Source organism: Notamacropus eugenii, chromosome 3, assembly GCF_028372415.1.
Source record: "Notamacropus eugenii isolate mMacEug1 chromosome 3, mMacEug1.pri_v2, whole genome shotgun sequence".
In the NCBI taxonomy this organism is placed as follows: Eukaryota; Metazoa; Chordata; class Mammalia; order Diprotodontia; family Macropodidae; genus Notamacropus; species Notamacropus eugenii.
Window position 1 is genome coordinate 154,463,859 of NC_092874.1, and position 20,655 is coordinate 154,484,513.

Here is a 20,655-nt window from a genome sequence, read left to right on the forward strand (position 1 = left end):
TTTTTTCCCTTCTAGTCACGCTGGGCTGAATTTAAAGACTTCCACTTTATTCTTCAAAAGACTCAACCCACTATGGAGTGCTTCAAAGAGTTGGAAAAGTGCTTTTGTACAAGATGCAGTTACAATGAAGGTTTACTCAACTCCACTGCGCAACAGCCACAACAACAACAACAAAAAAGCATTTAGGTAGCCCCACGCAATGAAGGCTGTGACCTTTGGATTACCTGTGCATATTGGTGGGAGAGTTTATCAGTAGCTACCTGGAAAAAGGAATGTCTGTGTTTATTTTATGGTTACAGTGAGGCTTCCTCCCTGGCTGGTAAATTAGCCTTTTTAAAGAAATGTTCTCCACAAACAAATGAAAGAAGTGGAGCAACAAACAGAGAATACACCCAGAGAACGTCATGACTGTAAGGGGCAGTCTTGATAAAAGATGTGCAATGAAAGGTCCCATTGGGAAATCACTACTCTCTTGGCCCCCAAAGAAAACAAGATACTAAATACCATCAAGGGAGGAAAAGTAGGCTATGCTGCATGCTCCAGCTTTGACACATACTTCAAAATGGAAGATCACAGCAATAGACCATTTTTTCCCTGCCTTGTTTGTAGGATTTAAAGATGATCTCCTCTCTACTGATTTCACCAAGGACTTGAATTTCTCAAAGTAAGGGCTTGCCCACCAATCTAATAACTATCAAGTGGAAATGCTTACTTATAATTTCATTATATTTGAAACACCAATTCAGGATGGATGCAAAGTGATTGAAATAGTAAACATATGTTTTAAATAAAATAATGTGATAATAAATTTAGAGTGGAAAGAGATCTTAGAGGCCATCTAGTCTAACCCCACCATTGTAAAGATAAAACTAAGGCCCTTGGAGGTTAAATTTCCCAAGGTCAACCATGGAATAAAAAAAGAGGCAGGATTTAAAACCGGCTCTTCCAACTCTCACTCCAGCTTTCTTTTCATTATGTCGTGCCTGCCTCCTCACTGACTGTCTTTGATTTCAGACACACATTAAAAATAATTTTAAGAAATATTTTTCTTCTCCACAAAAATGGAAAATTCTTTAGTGAAGGGAGGTGAAAAAAAAAGCAGAGTGCCTCTGTATATATGCCTAGAGGATCACACACATATGATTAATAAATAAATGCCTTTGATAGATAAGAATAACTGTTCTTTATATGGAGATTTAAGTTTGAATGAATGTAATATGCAATGTACAAGGGTTGGAGGCAGTGTGATAGAAGTGATAGAGGGCCAGCCTTGGGGTCAGGAAGACCCAGGTTCAAGATTTGCTTCTGACGTACATTAGCTGTGTGACCTTGGGCAAGTCACTTAACCTCTCTCAGCCTCAAGTTCTCCATCTGTAAAATAAGGATAGCAAGAGTACCCACCTGATGATAATTGTGGGAACAAAATGGAGATAAAGTAAAGGACTTTGTAAGCCATAAAGTGCTATGTAAATGCCAGTTCTCCTCCTCCTCCTCCCCAAACTGCCAAGTATTCAAACTATGCTTCAGAGAGCACAACTCCTATGGGCTGGCCTTGTTGTTCAAATGCAAAATGTACGCTTGCCAAAAAGACTATTTTGTGGAGAACTCGCCCGGGGGCAGGCGCTCACGAGGTGGCCAGAAGAAACAATACAAAGACACTCTCAGGATCTCTCTCAAGAATTTTGGATTTTATTGTGTGACATGGGAGACACTGGCACAGGATTGCTCAGCATGGCATGCCCACATCAGAGAAAGTGCTGTGCTCTATGAGCAAAGCAAAATTGAAATAGCACAAAGTAAAGGTAGGATGTGCAAATTTGGAGTAACCACCCCAAATATTCACACCGACTGTCTGTGCCCAACCTGTGGTAGAGCATTCTGAGCTCGTATTGGTCTGATCAGCCTCAGTCGGACACATCGAAATTTCACTTTATCACGGTGATGTCATTTTGGTCCTCTTTGAGAATGAAGGACAGTGACCATTATTATTAGTGGTAGTAATATCGCCACCACCATTAATTCCATTTCCATGACACTGATTGTTGTAGTTGGAAGTGACAACTTTGCCATATGTCAAAATCTGACTCGAGTTCTTCCCTTTTAAAAATCCATCACAGAGTTGTTCATGCTCCCTTTCCAATGGACTCTACTGACGTCTTGCTCTATTGTTTTTCATAGTTTGATGCCGTCCAGGGCTTTTTCCACTGCACTGTTTCCTGAATCTCACCATCTTAATGCTTCCCCATCTCCTGTCAGCACACAGCAGGAAATCTCATTTTTGTTCCTTTATGGCAATTTTTCATTTCTTTCCTTTTCTATTGTTATTTACCTGTGAGAAGCATTCCCTTTTGCAGGAAAGAGGTCCATCTGTTTTGTTTGAGTTAGTGCCCTGCTGTTTATTATTTACTACAAACGGCATTGTTTTGTTTAATGTGTACCATGAGATGTCAATACCACTCTGTATGTATGAGAGCAGAAGCCCTTTAGCTATAACGTCTGGGGCCTCCTGCGGTTTGGGACTGAGGTCTGAAATGCTTCCTTTACGGCGTCTGAACTATTAAATGTGGATACCCCATTTTATTCACATGTTGTCCCCACATTTCCATTACAGTTCTTATAAAGTTTTCTTACAGCTCAGACTTTCTTCCCTACCTAGCTCATTTGGCTGGGCTTTAAGGTTTCTGCTTTTCTAGTTGGTAGCCTGTAGCTTTACTTCCTTCAGTGGGATTTAATCTTCTGCATTACAGTTAAATGTTAAAATAGTAACTTTCAGCTTGAGATCATTTAAATGAAGGGAAAAGACAGTTGAAATATAAACAATTACAACGATGATGAACTTCAATCCGTGTAATTCAAAGCTCATCACACATACCGGAGGCTTGTCTACTGGAGGGAGCGGATGAACTTTTGGGATTAGGCCAGCTCCTAGAAGGATGCTTCTGCTGAACGTCCTCTGAGCAGAGTGTAGCAAAGAGACTGGGGATATGACCGCAATTGGTCCAATTGGTCCTGCACTCCATTTTTAGGAAAACAGCTCATTATGGTGCCAATACAATTGCTTTGGTGCTAGGTCAGAAATAAGAAGAATTCCCTTTCCGGAGACTACATTAAATGTGCTCTCAATCATGTGTCTTCTGTCCTCTATTTGTACTTGTCTTTAAGAAGTAAGCTATAACAACCATTTGGGCCCTTATATATCTTGGAAATGAGATCATTATCAGAAATATTATATAAATATTTTTCCCAATTGCCTGTTTCTCTTCTAATTTTAGCTGCATTGTTTTTGAAGTTTTTTTTAATTTTAGATAATCACAATTGTCTCTTTTTTTCTATCATCCTCTCAATTCTGTTATGAAAATTTCCCTATCTGTAGATTTGAAAGGTATTTTCTTCCTTGCTCCTCTAATTTGTTTAATCCACTATATCTCCGCAAAAACAAGCATACATAGGGAGTGTTTAATTTCCTGTGACTCTGACCCATAAGGGATAGCAGAACAAAAACAAGGGAAAGGTAACTTTAACTGATGCTGGCTGTCTTCCCCATCATAAGCAATGCCTTTGAGGAGTTAAATGATTCTTAATGGTGGTGATGATGATGATGATAATAGAACGGAAGCTTCTTGAGGCCAGGGATTGTTTCATTTTTGCCCTTGAAATCACATTTGTATTGATTGCCTATCACAGAGCTGGACACACAGCAAACAATTAGGTTTGTGGTTGAATTGATGGGTGAGTAAGAAGATCATCTTAATACTGGTCCCTCCCTCTAGTTCCTCACCAAGTCATTCCACAGAGGCCCTCTGCTCTTTAGCCTCTGTGACTTTGCTTGTAGTCTAGGGGAGAGGAACCTGTGGCCTTGAAGTCACATATGGCCTTCTAGGTCCTTGGGGGTGGCCTTTTTACTGGGTTCAGGTTGTACAGAGCAAATACTTTTGTTAATATTTGAGTTGAAATCCTTTTATTTGGATTCAAATTAATATTTGGATTCATTCAAAAGGGCATACTTGAGGACCTAGAGAGCCACATGTGGCCTTGAGGACACAGGTTCCCCACCCCTGGGTTTTACACTGTCATCCATGCCTAGGATGTCCTTCTTTATCTCCCCACATGTGTTGAATTTCTATTGATTCAAATCCCAACTAAATTCCTCCTTTTTTATGAAACTCTTTTTGAGTAAATAATGAATTTTCTGCCTCAGATCTCAGAGCCTTTGGTACCTCTCTCCTAATATCATTCTTTATTTTTGTATCTAAATAAGCCCATAGATTTAGATAGTAAAGAGATCTGAGAGAACACCTTGCCCAAGCCCTTCATTTTACGATTAAGAAAACTGAAGACCAGGGGAAATGAAGGGACTGACCCAGGGCCACAAAGCTAGCGTCAGGAGAAGCTAAACTGAATTCCTCTGACTTCAGAGCCAACACACTTTCCATTGTACGTATTGTCTCCTCCATTGTACTGTGGTATTTCTTACTGTATTTATTTGTGTGTGCTTGATCAAGTGAGGTAATATTACTCCTTTCTCTTCCTTTCCCTCTCGCCTTTTTGGTGTCATATCGATTCTGAAAACTGTAAAGATTACAAAGTTAACTTGTTTAATTTTTGCATTTTCATCTATATCTAATGCAGTAGCCCCAGGCTGAAGGTGTTTAATAAATGCTTTTAAAATTCTGTTTTAAAATACTGGGTTTTTTGTAGTGGGGGAGGAAAAGGAGTGGGAAAAGTTAATATGATGACCTCTGTCTTTTTCTTCCTTTTCATTACTTTAACACTTCTTGAATACCTCCAATGTTGGGGACTCAGTCCATCCCTTTTCACACCATCCTTTCCCTAACAATAAAGTTTTATGTCTTTCATTGCTGAGGTGAGTTCGAGGCCCTGCTGAACAAGAACTGAATAGTGCTCAGTTATAACCTGCAATAGATCTGCTCTATTCTTGGAAATAAGGGTGGAAACTTGGGCTCAGAGTATTTTCTTTTACTTATATCTGGTGTGAGAATTGAGACTTCATCCTGGCCCTGTGTGTATCCTCAACCTTCACATCAGATGACTGCAATTCTTTCTGTATGGAGCTATACTTGAAGACCTTGTGAAAGTCTCAGGAGCCCAAAGCACTCCAAAAGTGTGAATTTATAATGAGCTTCAGAGATCACTCATGTCATACAGATGCTCCACATTCCTGACTATTTAATAAATTAATTAATGTACCTGCACTGTACACACAGAACACTGCACACTATTTGGACAGGGTGCTAAAGGGGCAAAAAAAAAAAAAAAAAGAATGCTTGTTCTGGAAGGGCTTACAATCTAAATGAAGAGCTAAAAGATACACATACAATTACTGGAGGTGGCTATAAAAGAGTATAAGGAACTATTTTATAAATATATGCATATATATTACTTATAATATATATGTACATATATATTTGTATATTACATATGTAAATACTATAGAGGTGTTTCTGAATGCAAATCAATATCTTAATTTTATTTTACTTTCTTACTACTTCTCTTCCTGTGCAACACCAGGATAAGTTAGGTCATGTGACATTCCAAGGCTGATAGGTCCGAAATTTCCTGTCCAGGGACTAAGAGGTTGGTTTATTTCCTGAAGGCTCCTTATTTCTGAAATTCCCAGACTATCCTTATTAGATTAGAGAATTTATTGTTGGAAGATAGTATCAGAATTAAGACAGGATGACTAGGGTGTTTTCTGAATGTGCCGATCAATCAATCAATCAACATTTATTAAGCACCTAATGTGCGTCAAAATCTAGAAGGCCGGGGCTACATTTATGTTCTTTTATACAACAGTATAGAAACAGTTGGGCTTAGCATCTAGTTAGCAAGAATGATTCAATTTAAAACAAGAAGCTACCAGACAACAGTGACTTCTCTTTGCTCTTCCTCCAAAAGCTACAACCCAGGAAAGCTGGCTCAGGCCAGCTCCCTCAGACTCTAGCATAGATCTCAAAGTACCCTAGGTCTATGTTTCTCTTCAACAAAATTTGTCCTAAACATTGATGTGAGAATACCCCTTGCACTCCTTTTTCCATTGGTGAGTTACTCTTGAGGTCACCATTTTGGGAAGTGGCTCTAAAGCCACATCTCAGTTGGAATCATATCCTAGAACTTCCATTAATTACTGCTCTTCTGATCTTGGACTATGCTTTTGCTTTGCTGACATCCTTCTCCCATTGGCAAAGTCCTCCTGGGCTTTCTGTTTTGGGAAAGACTCTAGGCTGGCCCACCTTCATGTCCTTCACAACTATACTTCTGACTTTTTGAACTTCATTACCATGCCCCTCTGCCAGATATCTTCAACCCTACCCCAAACCTTTCCAGTCCCTTTTGCCCCATTAGATTGTAAATTCTTAGTGCTTTGTATCCACAGTAACTTTACGTTAACTCTTAACTAAAATCTTATCTTCAAAAAGCCTTTCCCAGGCTTCTTTAGTCTTAGTGTCTTCCCTCTATTGATTACCTCTAATTTATCCTGTGCATGTCTTATTTTTACATACTAATTTGCATGTTGTCCCCCTTAATAGATTGGGAGCTATTTAAGGACAAGACTGTTTTTTGTCTTTCTTTGTATCTTTAGCATTCAGTACAATCCTTGGCACATAGTAGGCACTTAATAAATGTTAGCTGACTGGCTAACTGGCACACAGTAATTGCTCAGTAAATGCTTCTTGCCTTGCCTTGATCTGTACATTCTTGCTGAAGCATGTGCCTGGTAACAACATTGCTAGTTATGACTCTGCTTAGGCAATTCATATAAGGACAAGTAAGATACTTGGCCATGTCTTGTTTAACTTAAAAACAAACAAAAAAACCCCTCTCCCACTGCCTAGAATGACACTCTGCACATAGTATGGCAGTTAACATTTGTTGATACAAATTGAATTGAATTTAGGACCTTTCAAAATAGTGTGGAAGGCTTTTCTAGAGAATTCATGGGAATCAATCAACCTTTCCTGAAATGTCTTCAGTGACACAGAAGCTCAATGCCTATAGATCAGATAGTAAGTATTTTTGGAAATAAAGTTCTTGAAGATTTGGCTCAGTCAGTTCTTACTATGGAAAACACATTTTTAGAAGCCATTTTGTAGTCTACATTTTAATATGCATTCATAAGCCCAACTTCTCTGACACTTTTTATCTTTAGATGTATTTGACATCTTAAACTTATTTTCTAATGCTTTAATCCATCTCTTTCCCCTTTTAAATAGCCTCTTATCCACCTAGAGGAGTGATAGGTACACAGATCTGCACGCTGACATGATTAATAACCAAATAAGTGTTTTCTCCAAGTTCCTCACAAAACCAACCCCATGCCAAATGAAGTTTCCTTCTTCCATCCTCGTTCCTACATATTACCTTAAAAATAATCATGGGGGGAATTGCATGACATTCTGCTTGGTTTTAACCACTCTATTCCTTGCCTCATTGTCTCTCAGTCAAAATGTCACATGTAATTCTACATCTTAAAAGAAAAAGTTTGATTGATGTATTTTGTTTTCAAATTACAAACATTTGCAGCTTACTTCTAAAAAACAGTTTTATGAATATCCTTATAATATTGTAGGTCTAGCCACTGACCTCTCCAGAAAATTTAGTATTTCAATATAGCCAAATAATTGAATGATGTGAAACAAACAAAAAATCCAATCCATTTTAAAGGAAGAAGAGTGTATAGTTGTGTACCTTTTCTAATTGAATACAGATTATTCACAATGATTTACTGGAGATGGACATGGTGACATTTTGAAAGATCTGTTTTTTCCAATTGACCATAATTTTATCTCTTTTTTCTTGGAGATTTGAAAGGATATTTCTTTTCAGAGATTAAAAGGCATGATATTTGCTGATATTTACATAGACAACAAGAGCCATAATGTGGGAAGCTAGGTAGCATCAACTTACGGGTTGTCCAGGTTCATCTCCCCCAAGGATTCTGAAGCCAAATCCAGATTCCATTCTCCGAAGGTGAACATCCAACTCTTTATAATCTGGACCTAGTACAAAGAAGAAACCATTGAGTAATGAATCCTGCCTTCTTCCTGGCCCCTAGAGGAACTGAACATCTCAATGATTAATTCCATGGATATGATTAATGACAGTGCTGTCAGAGTTGGTGGAGTGCACAGAGGAAGAAAAAGTATGCTACAGTGACAAAGATTAGATATTCCAAAATGAGGTTAGCCCCAGAACAGCAGTGTCCCGCAAAGGGCACTGGCTCATGCTGGACAGAGCTCCTGGAATACACAAAGAGTTCTCATGGGTCCCTTGACCTAAAGAGGCAGTGTGGCATCATATGTTGAGAGATGGGATAATGGGGTGTTGCTAATGACAGCTATCAAGATGTGACATGGATATATCCAAATCTCTGAGGAGAAACAATATAACTGATGAAAATTTCTCTTTTGAAACTTTTGAAAATTAGAAATAGTTGGATTTAAATTTGTTCTCTATGGAGTTCATGTGGAGTTTTTCCTTCCTGGCAATCTTTGATAAAATATGCTTGGGGCTAAATGAACTCATCCCTCAAAACTCTTAAAAAAATGGAAGATACTAGGAAATGCATTTTTAACTCTATTTTCATATTCATAAAATGAATTGATAGTATGCCATTCCCCCCCTGTTCTCTGGCAGCTGAAACAACAGATGTGTGCTTAAAATAAAATTTTACTGGCAAATTTGCTTGAATGGTATTTTTGGTTCTCTTTCACTGCTTGTCTCCTCCTTAGACACAGAAAAATGTATTTAGAAAAAATAAGAAATTATTTACTTTTTAAAGTGAATATTATTTACAGTTACTTATTTTCCTGTCCTTTCTCAGTGGGGTAAAAAACAGTTTAAGAATTTTGATGTGAATGGCAGGCATCTCCATTGTTGCAAACTAAACCGGTGATTAGGAACTCTGGCTATGCACCATAAATTCCTGGATCTTAAAGGATTTTAATGGAGCGATAAGAACTGACAGAATAAAAGTTGTTGGGTTGTCTCTTGCCTAAGTGAGAAATTTCTGGGAATTGAGAAGTTAAATGGAGAGGCAGCACCCTCCCTGCTCCTCTTTGCTACTTTCTCTCTCCACCTTTCCTGAAAGTAGATGGTTAAGTTCTGTGAACTGAGCAGAAAAAGGAGAGATAGGGGAGACTTACTAGCTAATGGTTAGGTTAATCTTCTTCAAGTGCTATGATGTATGGGGTTGCAGAGGTAAGGCTAAGTAATTAATGTGTGACCTTACCCTTTACTAAACTCACAGGATGATTCCCATACTGTCCTCAAGCCTACATCACACAATCTCACCAGTACATCCACAGAATAGATTGTACTTATTTATCACTTTAATAGTTACAAAGTACTTTTTCTCACAACAACCCTGTAAGGTAGGTAGTTGAAACACTACTATTCTTATTTAATAGATGAGGGAACTGGGGCTCAGAGAACTTAAGGGATTTGTCTGCTCCCCCATAATTAGCAAGTATCAGGAATAGCGCTTACACTTGGATTTCCCTACTCTAGTACCTAATAGTAGTTCCAACATAGGATGTGACCCTGAAGAAGGCATACCATTTCCCTCTGAAAGGAACTTGCATAAACTAGATTGGGGATTTTTTTTTATCCTGGTGGGTAGTAGATTCACAGTAATCTATGGCAGTGGGATATGGATGGCACATAACTGCACATGATGTTCTATGGTAAATGTGAGGACACCCCAGTGACTACATGTGACATACCGTGGCATGGTCTTTTATAGTAATAGAGTACCTCCTATTTACAGAAGAACCAAAAATTAGCCCTTAAAATAGCCTTCCGAACTGATGTCTTAATAATATAATTTCATATACTTGAAAAGTGAAGGGAACTGAGAAATAGGGTGAGTTCCGTTTCCAAAGTCACTTAGAGGATTGGTTGTGGGACAGAGAAGAGCACTAGGTTCTATTTTCTACATTGGTGATGTCAAACTCAAATATAAATGGCTCGGTGGACCACACGTTGACCTAGAAAAACTGTAAATTACCATTGTCTATATTGTATTGTATTTTTATTTATTTTATTAAACGTTTTCTGATTACATTTTAATTTGGTTTTTGTCACAGATGGGAGTTCTGTAGGCTGCATGTGCCCCAAGGGTCACATGTTTAACACATCTGTTCTACACTTTAAGTCTCAATTTTTTTAAATTTTGTTTTTTGGAGTCCATGACACTAAGGAAGAAACAGGTGAGAAGCTCATGAGCCAACTCTAACACAGAGGCCAGGAAACAATATTGCAACTATCTGTGCCATTGTGGTGGGAGTGTTAAGATAAAAAGTAAGAGGAGATAAGCAGTAAGGCAAATTTAGCTTCAACTGAAGACTGACCACAAGACCATCAGCTTTGCCCTGGATTGAGCCACACTTCCTTTCAAAATATCATCATCATCAGACAGGTAGAATTGAGACCTTCCAGTGAGGAAACTTTCTACAGCAACTTTTCTGTAATCTCTACATGGATAGAATGCTAAGTCAGAAATGAAATTTAAAAAAAAGTATTCTGAGAGTCCATTAATAATAATGATATCCATCAATAATAATAAGTGTTTCATTGAGAAACAGTAAGTGCTTAATAAATGCTTGTTGATTAACTTGAGAGGACTTTACTTTCTCCTACATTTTACTTTTCCAGCAGAACCTTACACAGACATTTGTGTGAAGGCAGTGCGAAATTGTGACAGTCTCGATAACAGAATTCCTAGTGACAAGTCTGAGAATTCCGGAGACTTAAATTCTCAAGAGTTATTTCTGAGTTGTGTGGAGGTATAGTGAAGGAAGGGGGATGTCGCATCTCAGGAAACTACTAAGGTTCCCAGAGGATAAGGGATTGATAAATGACTCAGCTCTTCTTTTGGGAAAGAAATATGCCAGCAGAGAAGAGGAGTAATCCTTTATTTTAGTCAGTTTAATTTTAGTTAGCTCCAGAAGAGTATAGTTTTGAACAGGGCAATTATTCTCTTCTCCCATATACATTGTGGCAGCAATTAAGATTGCCTCTTGTGTTCCTGTGGTCTGTCTTTCCAGGTTCCCAGTGTTGGGAAATGGGTGTGACTGCTTTGCTATGTCATATCTGTGATGACGATTTCATTTCTTAGAAGAGAAACTACACGTCCAGGCTTACTGCTGAGGCAGATCAACTCAAGTCTCTCCTAGGCAGAGCCTTTTACTCATAATTGGTCGGGGGCTCATGCTAATGTGCACAGAATACCTTTTAGGAGATGGAGATGCAGCATCCAGGTATTCTCTTGATTTTTCTTGTAATAAAGAAAACCAGTTTTTTTTTTTGCTGGAGATGATTTTGATTTTCATCTAAATCCCTAGGGACATTTCACAAGCTAAGTGATTCTCCAATGCTGTATTTTGAAAAGACAGGGCTTTGTGCACGATATTAAGAAAGAGGTTGGGTGACTGAACAAAACTGATTAATTTTATGAATGGATTCAAGACTCAGAAATGCAAAGAATGATATTTTTGTGGATTAATTTGGCACATGGGATGGTGCACTAAACATTTCAATTAAATTTTGGTACTTGAATCCCCTTCCATGTTTTAATTAAAACATAAGTACCAAGCTTTATTATCACAGTTTGGCACAGAAGAGTGCATTTATTCAATTTTCCTGCTAAAAATAAGCATTAATTTTTGGTTTTTCCTTGTAGAGGGAGAATCTTAGAGAGAACAAGTCAAAAATCAGGAATCAAAGAGAAGAATTTTTCTCTGAAAACTGCTTTACCTCTGATCTATACTCCTTACATATGGATGAAGCTAAGTACATTTGAGCCTTGAATTAAAAAGTTAGTATCCATTAATGTAACTTCATCTTGCCAGTTAGATATTTTATGTACCTGAAATGCCACCTTAAAAGAAAGCTACTTTATGCTCATATCTTACAATACGAGCACAGTTTGTCAGGCAACGATATTCAAAGGCTGTTTGTTGTAAGGCAAGGATCAGCCCCATGGGTCCAACAAAGATTTATACTTTGTATCCATACCTCTATACTTACTACATAAATTGCATACATCAGACAGAACCACATAGTAGATAGATCACTCACCTTCAACTTCCATTTTTGTCCCTAAGAATTGCATTGCAGCCAAACTGTTAGAGAGGTAGGGGATACCTTATAATTCACTACAATTCGAGTTTTTAAAAAGTTGACAAGTTTTTAAGGGTTGTGATCATCATTAGGGACATGTGCCCTTCAGTGGTCTAAATTATTGAGCACATAGAAAGAATAGTCAAATAAATTAAGTAGCTAAGAACTGGTACTTGACTTCAGTTTCGCATCCGTAATTGTGAAATATCACTAGTTTCTGTTACAGATGATTCAAATGTATTTAAAAATAAAAAGTGGTCTGAGAAACAAGCCTTCTCCACTCCCTTCTATACACACATAAAAAGTGAAGTGCATAAATTGGATTGCTATTTGAGGACAAAGTGTGAAAAAAGTAGCTTAAAAGTTACATGTAAATACAGAATGAAATGATTCCGTGCACATATAATCCTCAGTGTTTTAGAACAAACAGAGATGGATAATGAGCTGTCATCATGGAAACAATCTGGATGTGTGTGCTGAAAACATGTATACATGAAACTATTCTTATTATGAAGAATTATTTTCTGGGATTGGCTTTCTCACTCTTAATTTAACAGTCTAAATAATGTGACTGATTTTAAGAACACAACATTTAGAAGGAGATCCTTATTCCCTATATGCACCTCCACAATATAATGTGGCTGAGGATTTTCATCTGGTCACCATCTCCTCTCACCCCACGTTTTGTTTTGGTGATGCAAACTAGTTGAGGCCTTCTTCTTTTTAAGCAGAAGAACTAATTAAAAATGTAAAACCATTTTCAAACTGAAAGCTATGAAGTGCTATCTGAACTTAAAAAAAAATCCTTAACTATTGAGGCTTTCTTAATCAGATCATCTTAAATTACTTAATTTTTCATCAATATCCTTTGGATGTCAGGAGGATTTGAGGGAGGCCCCCTAAATATTTGGTGGGCCCCTTGTGGGAATTTAAGAGAGGAAAAAGAGAGGAAATAGAATACACAGGCATGGATAAGTTGTGACCACTGGCCAGAGTACTCATACTGATGAGATCAGATCACAGGTCCATTTTAGCATTTCGGACTAGACATGGACTTGAATTTGAAATAACACAATTGCTATCTAACAAAGAACTCCATTTTGTACTTTAGGCAGGCTTTTGCTACAACTCTCCTAAGAGAAACTTTTATTTCAAAACGAGTTTCATAGATTAATCTTTTCAGATTCATTGTAAGAACTGAACTTTGACTAAAAGGCTGCTTTTTTTTGTTTTTGTTTTTTTAACAAGAGGCACCCAAATATGCTTTCCTTTTGTTATCACGTTACTAGGTTCGTTTGTTAGGTTGGTCTTCAGTGTATAAAGTTGAATTAAAGATTAACTGGATTTAGGTAAGTGGATATTACCCAGAAAAATAATGAAAGAAAACATGGTGACTTGAACACAAAAATGGGAGACTTTTTGTCCACAGGACAGTGAATGCTGAAGAATACTTGCCAGAGGAATCCATTCGAAAACCGGTCCTTGGTGGCACTTGTTCTGAATAGGAAAATGGGGAATTAAAGTTGTAATTCATTTCTTTGACATTTGGAGATTTCATTTTCCTTTCTTTATGTTGGTTAAAACTATGATTATTTTTGTTTTGGATTGATGAGCTTTCATCTCCCTACCAACCCTCCCTCCACCCCAAGGATATAGGGATATTGTAGTACACTGACAGTCACTTTTCTTTATGCATAATATAGCTATACTTATATGTAAGTCAAAACTTGTCATCCTCTCCCCATATCACCTACATTCCTATGCTAAACTGAGGTGGGAAAAGCCACCTTATGCATTAATTAAGCAGTCAAGCAAAAAAAAAATTAGGTGTATATACTTAACACCGGTTACTGTACAAGTCATATTCTTTTTTTTTAAACAGTAGACCAAACTTCAAAAGAGAGAATTTAATACCAATTAATGTAAATTACATTTGGTTTTCAAAAATGAACTTCACAAGTTATGGATTTTCAACCTTTTTTCTGTGTGTCAGACCCTTTAAACTATCTTGTGTTGCCTTCTCAAATAATCTTTTTAAAAACAGAAAATAAAATACATAGGATTACAAAGGGAACTAATTCTATTGAAATAAAGTCTTCAACTTTTTAAAAGAGGAAACAAGGTCACAGAAACCAGGTTAAAAACCCCTGCACAATCTTCTAGATTGTAGTCATGGTGGATCAACAATTTGTTTGAAAAAAATGCAGGGCTTGCAGTGGATTGTGAATTCAATAACAATCAATAGTGTGATCCTATATGTAAGCTGTGAGAAAGCTAATGAAAACTTAGACTGCATTATTGGAGAGGTATAGTATCTAAGACTAGGGAACTGATAATCCTGCACTAATATTCTACCCCAGTGAGACCATATCTGGAGAGTTATGTTTAAATCCAGGATGTTTTCTCATTGTTTTCTGTATTGAGTTCTCTTCCTTTATGAGCTAACCTTTCGTGATTTCAGTTATCACTTCCATGTACATAACAACTAAATGTACATATTGAACTAAAATGTCTCCCTTGAATACAGAAGCGCCATATTTCCAACTGCCCACTGGACATATGCACCTTAATTGACAGGGAAAATAAAAAGTAAATTTACTGTCCTCTCCCTAAGACTTTCAACTTGGCTGTTCCTTTGATGTTTTGTTATTGTTCAGTCATTTTCTATCAAGTCCAACTGTTTGAGACCCCCTTTGGGGTTTTCTTGACAAAGATGCTATTGGGGTTTGTCATTTCCTTCTTCAGCTCATTTTACAGATGAGGAACCGAGGCAAACAGGGTTAAATGACTTAGCCAGAGTAACACAGCTAGTAAGGGTCTGAGGCTACATTTGAATTCAAGAAGATGAGTCTCGCAGGTCCAGTACTCTATCCACTTTGCCACCTAGCTGCCCCCCTCCTTTTGAGGATAAATCTAATAATTGCTAACATTTATAGAGGACATTAAAGTTTGCAAAACACTTCAATCATATTATGGGATTTGACTCTCACAAAAACTCTTTGAAGTAAAATGATCCTTATATGGCTGATGAAGAAAAAACGAAGCTCAGAGAGGTTAAGTGATTCTGTGTTAGGCATAATTTAGTCTTAATGAAAAGTAAAATAAAAATATATAACAGAGAACCAAAAATATGAAGACCAAGTTGTTCTTTATTTTTAATGCTCTTTGTGACTGCTTATATATTGTTATAAAATATCCAAAGGAAAATTCAAGAAATCACTTAATAGTCATTGAAGTGTTTTTCTATACTGGTTCAAATATCCTGATACTTCTGAATATAGGGTATCTCAAGTCTTGGTATAGTTGTGAAACACCTTGTATTTATATGTTGGGAGACATGTAGCAATAACATGTAAGCAGATTAAGTTATCTTAATTTTTGGACATGATTTAGTATACAATGTTAATAACTCCCATTTCTATAGACTTTCTATGAAGCACTTTCAGGATCATAATCTTGTGAGGTATCATTATTGTCATTGAATTGTCTTAGGAAGATTCTTAAGGTCATTTGGCAAAAGAAGGCATGAGGCACTGAGGTTCCAGACACTGAGGTCCTTTCTTAAAGTGAACTGACAAGCATTCAAACTCTACTGCAAATTTAGACACATCTTCACTCCAAATATTGGTATGCACTACTTGTGCTAATGTGTGGTAAGGTCTTCTGCACTTGTATTGGTTTGATCAGCCACAGCTGGACATGCTGGATATGCTGTACCTTGATCCCAGCATGGTGATATCATTTCCGTCCTCTCTGAGAATGAAGGACTGCAACAACCTATTATTATTAGTATTATTGTTACTCTTCTATACAATGAGGCTGAGAGGCAAGTGACCTGTCCATGGTTATGCAGCTAGTGTCAGAATCTAGATTAGGTCTAACAATTTATTCAACCTAACAGGCTGCCTTTCTTATATAGCCAAAGGAAGCTTGTATAAATTCAAATGCACAAGCTATAAAGTATGTGATAACATACAATTGATATGTCAAATGTAGGACTTTCAAAGCAGAAGTATATCATATCATAAGATCAGAGCTGGAAGGGACCTCAGAGACCATCTTGTCTAGCACCCACATTTTGCAGCTGAGAGAACCTAATTAGAAGTCCAAGGAGATTAAGAGATGTGTCCAAGTTCACAGAAATAGCAATCATCAGAAGGGGGATTTGAAAACAGGTCCTCTGACCCCAAAGTCTCTCCAGATTAAGTATTCTAGGGCAGAAGAAAAATATCTTATTTTAAAAACTGAACCTACAATGAAAGAGAGAGGTAGTGGTGTATGTGTATTAAAAATAAGGAGTATGTGATAACCGGCATGCATGTGTATTAGTTGTGTCAAGAGTAACAGTTCAGTTAGGCACATTCACCTCTGTTCCCACATTGGAGAGTCTCTACTAAGGGATGCAATTATTTGTTGATTATGTGAAGTATCAAACAATAAAACCGAAAACACTTAAATTGCTCTCTTCCATTTTCACCTTGACTTTTAAACACTTCCTTAATTTCAGAAAAAGGAAGTCATAGCATTTTAGAGCTGGAAGAAACTTTAAGAGTCAATCTAAGGTAATTATCACTTTAAAGATGGGGTCAAAGAACTCAGGTGTCTTGCCAAAGGTAACTAAACTACTAAGGGAACCTCTCCTTAGTGAAAAATGTACTTGTATGCACTACAAAGAAAATTCTTTTAGAAATCCTTTAAAGAAAAATCTCTCTTTTCTGACCATTATATGTCAGCACTCACATCCATTTTGTGCTCAGTATATATCTAAAATTGAAGTTTGCTTCCCTATTGAGTTGACTTTTTACTATTACTATTGATAACTCTATCTTTCTCCTACCATATTATAATCTTACTATTGCTTTCATATCTCTGCTTTTCCGTTCCTGATGATACAGAAGTGTGCCGGTAACTAGATTGGGTCTCGGCTTCATTTATTTATTTGTTTGCTTAAAAAAAATAAAGGTATGATGTAGCAGCATTGAAAAGAAGGAAAGGCAGAGTCTATTAATCTACATATACCCCTGCCCTAGCCATCATTCAGAAGATAGATGGTTTGGGTTGAAATCAGCCTGAGGCACATGTATCAGGAAAAGTGTCAGAAAGTGGCCTGGATTAAATCACATGGTCTCTTTTTTCTGTCAAATTATTCAAACAAGCAAACAAAAAACACCACAAATTGAATATAAGGAATTTAAGAAAAAAAATTAATATACTTCAGTAAATAGCTAAATCACCAGATGGAAATATATCCTTTTAGACTAGTAGTTCTAATATTCAATTCTGATTGGCTATGTTGTGTACCACATCTTTCAGAATTAAGATTTGGGATTTCTTATAGTCATATCAGATGTTATTATGATCATTTAATAAGAAATGTTTGCCTCTTTGAGTACATGATTTTATATGTACAATGAAAATTTTAAGATAGCATTCAGTGAAAGGATTTCAAAGGACAATACTTGTAGTGAAATTATCAAAAACATGGGGCCACTTTGTAGATAAAAGACTTGTCAAATGACCCTAGAGAAAAACCATCATTGTTTAAAAATTTTCAGTTGGCATAGCCTGGGGCCCAGATCTTAGTTGGGAGAGAAATTTAGTGACTTTCTTTTTGGTAAACCCTTTATAATGGGTCACTGAGAAAACATCGACACAATCCCAACAGAAGTGGCACTAGCAGGAGTGGAAGATGGAAAATAAAACGAAATACAGAAACCCCTATGAATTAAGAGCTCCATTCCCTCAAGCTTGCTATTTTGACAGTGTTAAGGGATCACTGAATAAACTGACACAATTATAAAAAAAAGATTATTGGTCAAAGACCAAAGCATTATAGAAAGCATTATAGAAAAAAGCCTTCCACCTTTGCTTTTTGGTTACTTAAAAGTAGCCTAAAGCTAGTCTGTATAAATAGGGGCTCCATTATTCCTTCAAAGAAGGTCCACAAGGCACAAGTCTGAACAGTTCAACTCTGTTCAAAAATAAAAATGAAATATGAGTCTCTTGATGGTGATCATAAAGAATAACAATGTCTATATATGTGCAGAATGTCCTTCTCCCACGGAGGAATATCTGCTCTGAACCTGCAATTCCCACTTATCAAGGGCAGAATGATAATCAGTGTCAGATAATCCATCTCTTCTCTGCCATTTTCAACTAGTTAGCCTGCAAAACTGTTACTTTAAAAGCCTCATATTTTTAGCCTGACTACTTAGCATTGCAGGTTGAAAGAAATTCCTTCATTTTCCTTCCATTCATTTCCTAAGTAACGAAAAGTTAGACTTGTTTCAGTGGAGGTGACCTGATCTTTGCTCAAAAGCTTCTATCATTTCAAAAATTGACACTTTATATTAACATGACCACAGTAGGATTTAGAAACTCTCTAGAATTCAGAAGTAGCTTTTATCATGAGTGCTGCAGTACTAATGTTTTGAGCTCTTCTCTAACCTTGCACTATCAACAAAATGCTTTGGACATGATCGATAACTCAATCAAGGAAAAACAAATCTCTGCTTCTTATATTATTTGCATATAATAATATTTTCCCACTATATAATTTCAGAAGCATTGATTTTATAACCATGAATATAACTATTTAAAAAACTACAGCTGTATGCAGAGTTAAATTATTAAAGGAAATATGGAAAATGTGATGTGTAGTAGGAGATATATGTCATCTTCTTTACAGCTTTTCCACAACCATACTTAAACAAATGGTAGCTTTTTTGGTGGCTCATTTTAAAAGGATTTACCAGAAATACAATCAAACTTTATCAGAGTTCTTGACCTATATACCTTTTAAATTTCAAGTTAAATATAGTTTAAACAATGGAAATATCCATGGGAAGCTTAGGTGAATTCACTATTCCCTTTGGGTGATGGATTATATTTTCAAAATGCTCATATACGATATATTAGGTTGTTTTAGTTGGACAGCACTTTTCTCATAAACCAATTTTAGTTTACATCTGTGATTTCACTGGCATAGGGAACTCTACAATTCTCTCTACTAAAGTATATCAGCCACTATACCAAATAGTCTTAGAAGCTAGTCTGAGGTCTTGGGAAGTTGAATGACTTGCCTAGGGTTACCCAATATGGCCAGTTCTGTCAGAGGTAAGATATGAACCTGGGTTAACCTTCTCTGAGGCTGTGTAATTTCCATTCGCTAAATTATGGTACCTGTCATTATCATAAATCAAAGCAGAATTTGCCCTTGGGGTGGGGTCAAGTGAGATTTGGGGAAGGCCAATCTTAGTTCCCAGGCAGTAACAGAAGACTAGGGAGCTGAGCTAGACTGAAGAAGGAACCACATAGTGGAGATTAGAGATAGTGGCATGGTGAAATCCTATCAGAAATCTGGATGGATACTTTGCTGTGACATCATAGAACCCAGGGAGCAGCTGTCTGGAGGGACTAGAGCAATGAAATAATCAATTCACATTTATTAAGCTCCTACTATGTGCCAGGCATTGTGGGGATACCTAAAGAGGCAAAAGACAGTCCTTGCCCTCAAGGTACTTCCATTGATAGCAAACCTCTTCTACTTCCTAGCAAAGTGGCTCTTCTTCTAGTCTGGGCAGCTGGGTAAGTGTGCTAGCTTTTGTTCTGTATTTGTGGCATCCAGTTGAGATTCTGTTTGCATATTATGAAATCCCAATGATCTGCAGACATGCTGGGTTCTGAATATCTATGACTCAAAGCTTTGATAAAAGGAGAGGCTAAGAGAGAGAATATTTTTTACTTTAGGGAGAAAAAAAGTTTGGTCAACTGGAGCTTATTTAGGGTGTTAGAGTTAACAGAACAAAGGGGGAGAATATTATCAGACTTGACAAACCTAGCACAGAAATAGGGGATTTAGCTACTCATAGAAATAAAGCATGAACCAATGACACAGCAGGGATGAATAAGTGGATAAGATCACTTTAATTTTTTAACCAGAAGGACTGGGTTCAAAAAGAAAGCCCTTTCTCTCTGATGGAGGAGAAAGCGAAAAGAAAGTTATGTTCACAGGGAAGGGGAAGTTTCTGCCTCCTCAGAGCTCACTGGTAGATTTATTTAACATGCTCAGCAGTACTAGCTCCTGCTTACAACAACATGATTTAAATCAGTCAGAGAAACTAGCAATAGTGTTCTTGGAGGACAGGGAGAAGAGGAGATAAATGCATAAGAGGAACATATTGATTATTTCTTAGATCACTTAAAAATGAGGCAGAAAAAAGTCTCTTTTGATGTTATTTTAGTATGAATGACAATGTACAATACTAAAACTCTTAGCATTCATAGGCACTGGCAATCAGCATTTTAAAGTCACTAAATAAGATTGGCCTCTCATACAACATCTTTATGAAAGGCTATCATTATCACAACTTAATATAATAACAAGAGAGATGCTATTCTGGTTCAGAATAGTGTGTCATTCAGTCTGGTATTCTAGCTTTCATAATGGTACCCAACAAGTGTTGCTTACCATGACACCATTCCCAAAAGGTCAGAGATGTGTAAGGACACTGG

The 20,655-nt window shown here is 37.0% G+C and overlaps 1 protein-coding gene across 9 annotated transcripts in view; it reads right to left on the bottom strand.

Moving 5' to 3' along the window:
* The window catches only part of MAGI2 (membrane associated guanylate kinase, WW and PDZ domain containing 2), a 1,687,880-nt gene that overhangs the window by 195,611 nt on the left and 1,471,614 nt on the right, over positions 1-20,655 (bottom strand). For 8 of the 9 annotated variants that reach the window (XM_072653189.1, XM_072653194.1, XM_072653187.1 and 5 more), the window contains one exon: positions 7,927-8,018. In XM_072653189.1, the coding sequence (XP_072509290.1) occupies positions 7,927-8,018 (92 nt within the window). Of the gene's footprint in view, positions 1-7,926; positions 8,019-13,596; positions 13,639-20,655 lie in introns of all 9 variants that reach the window. The other variant, XM_072653195.1, reaches the window with a different exon arrangement.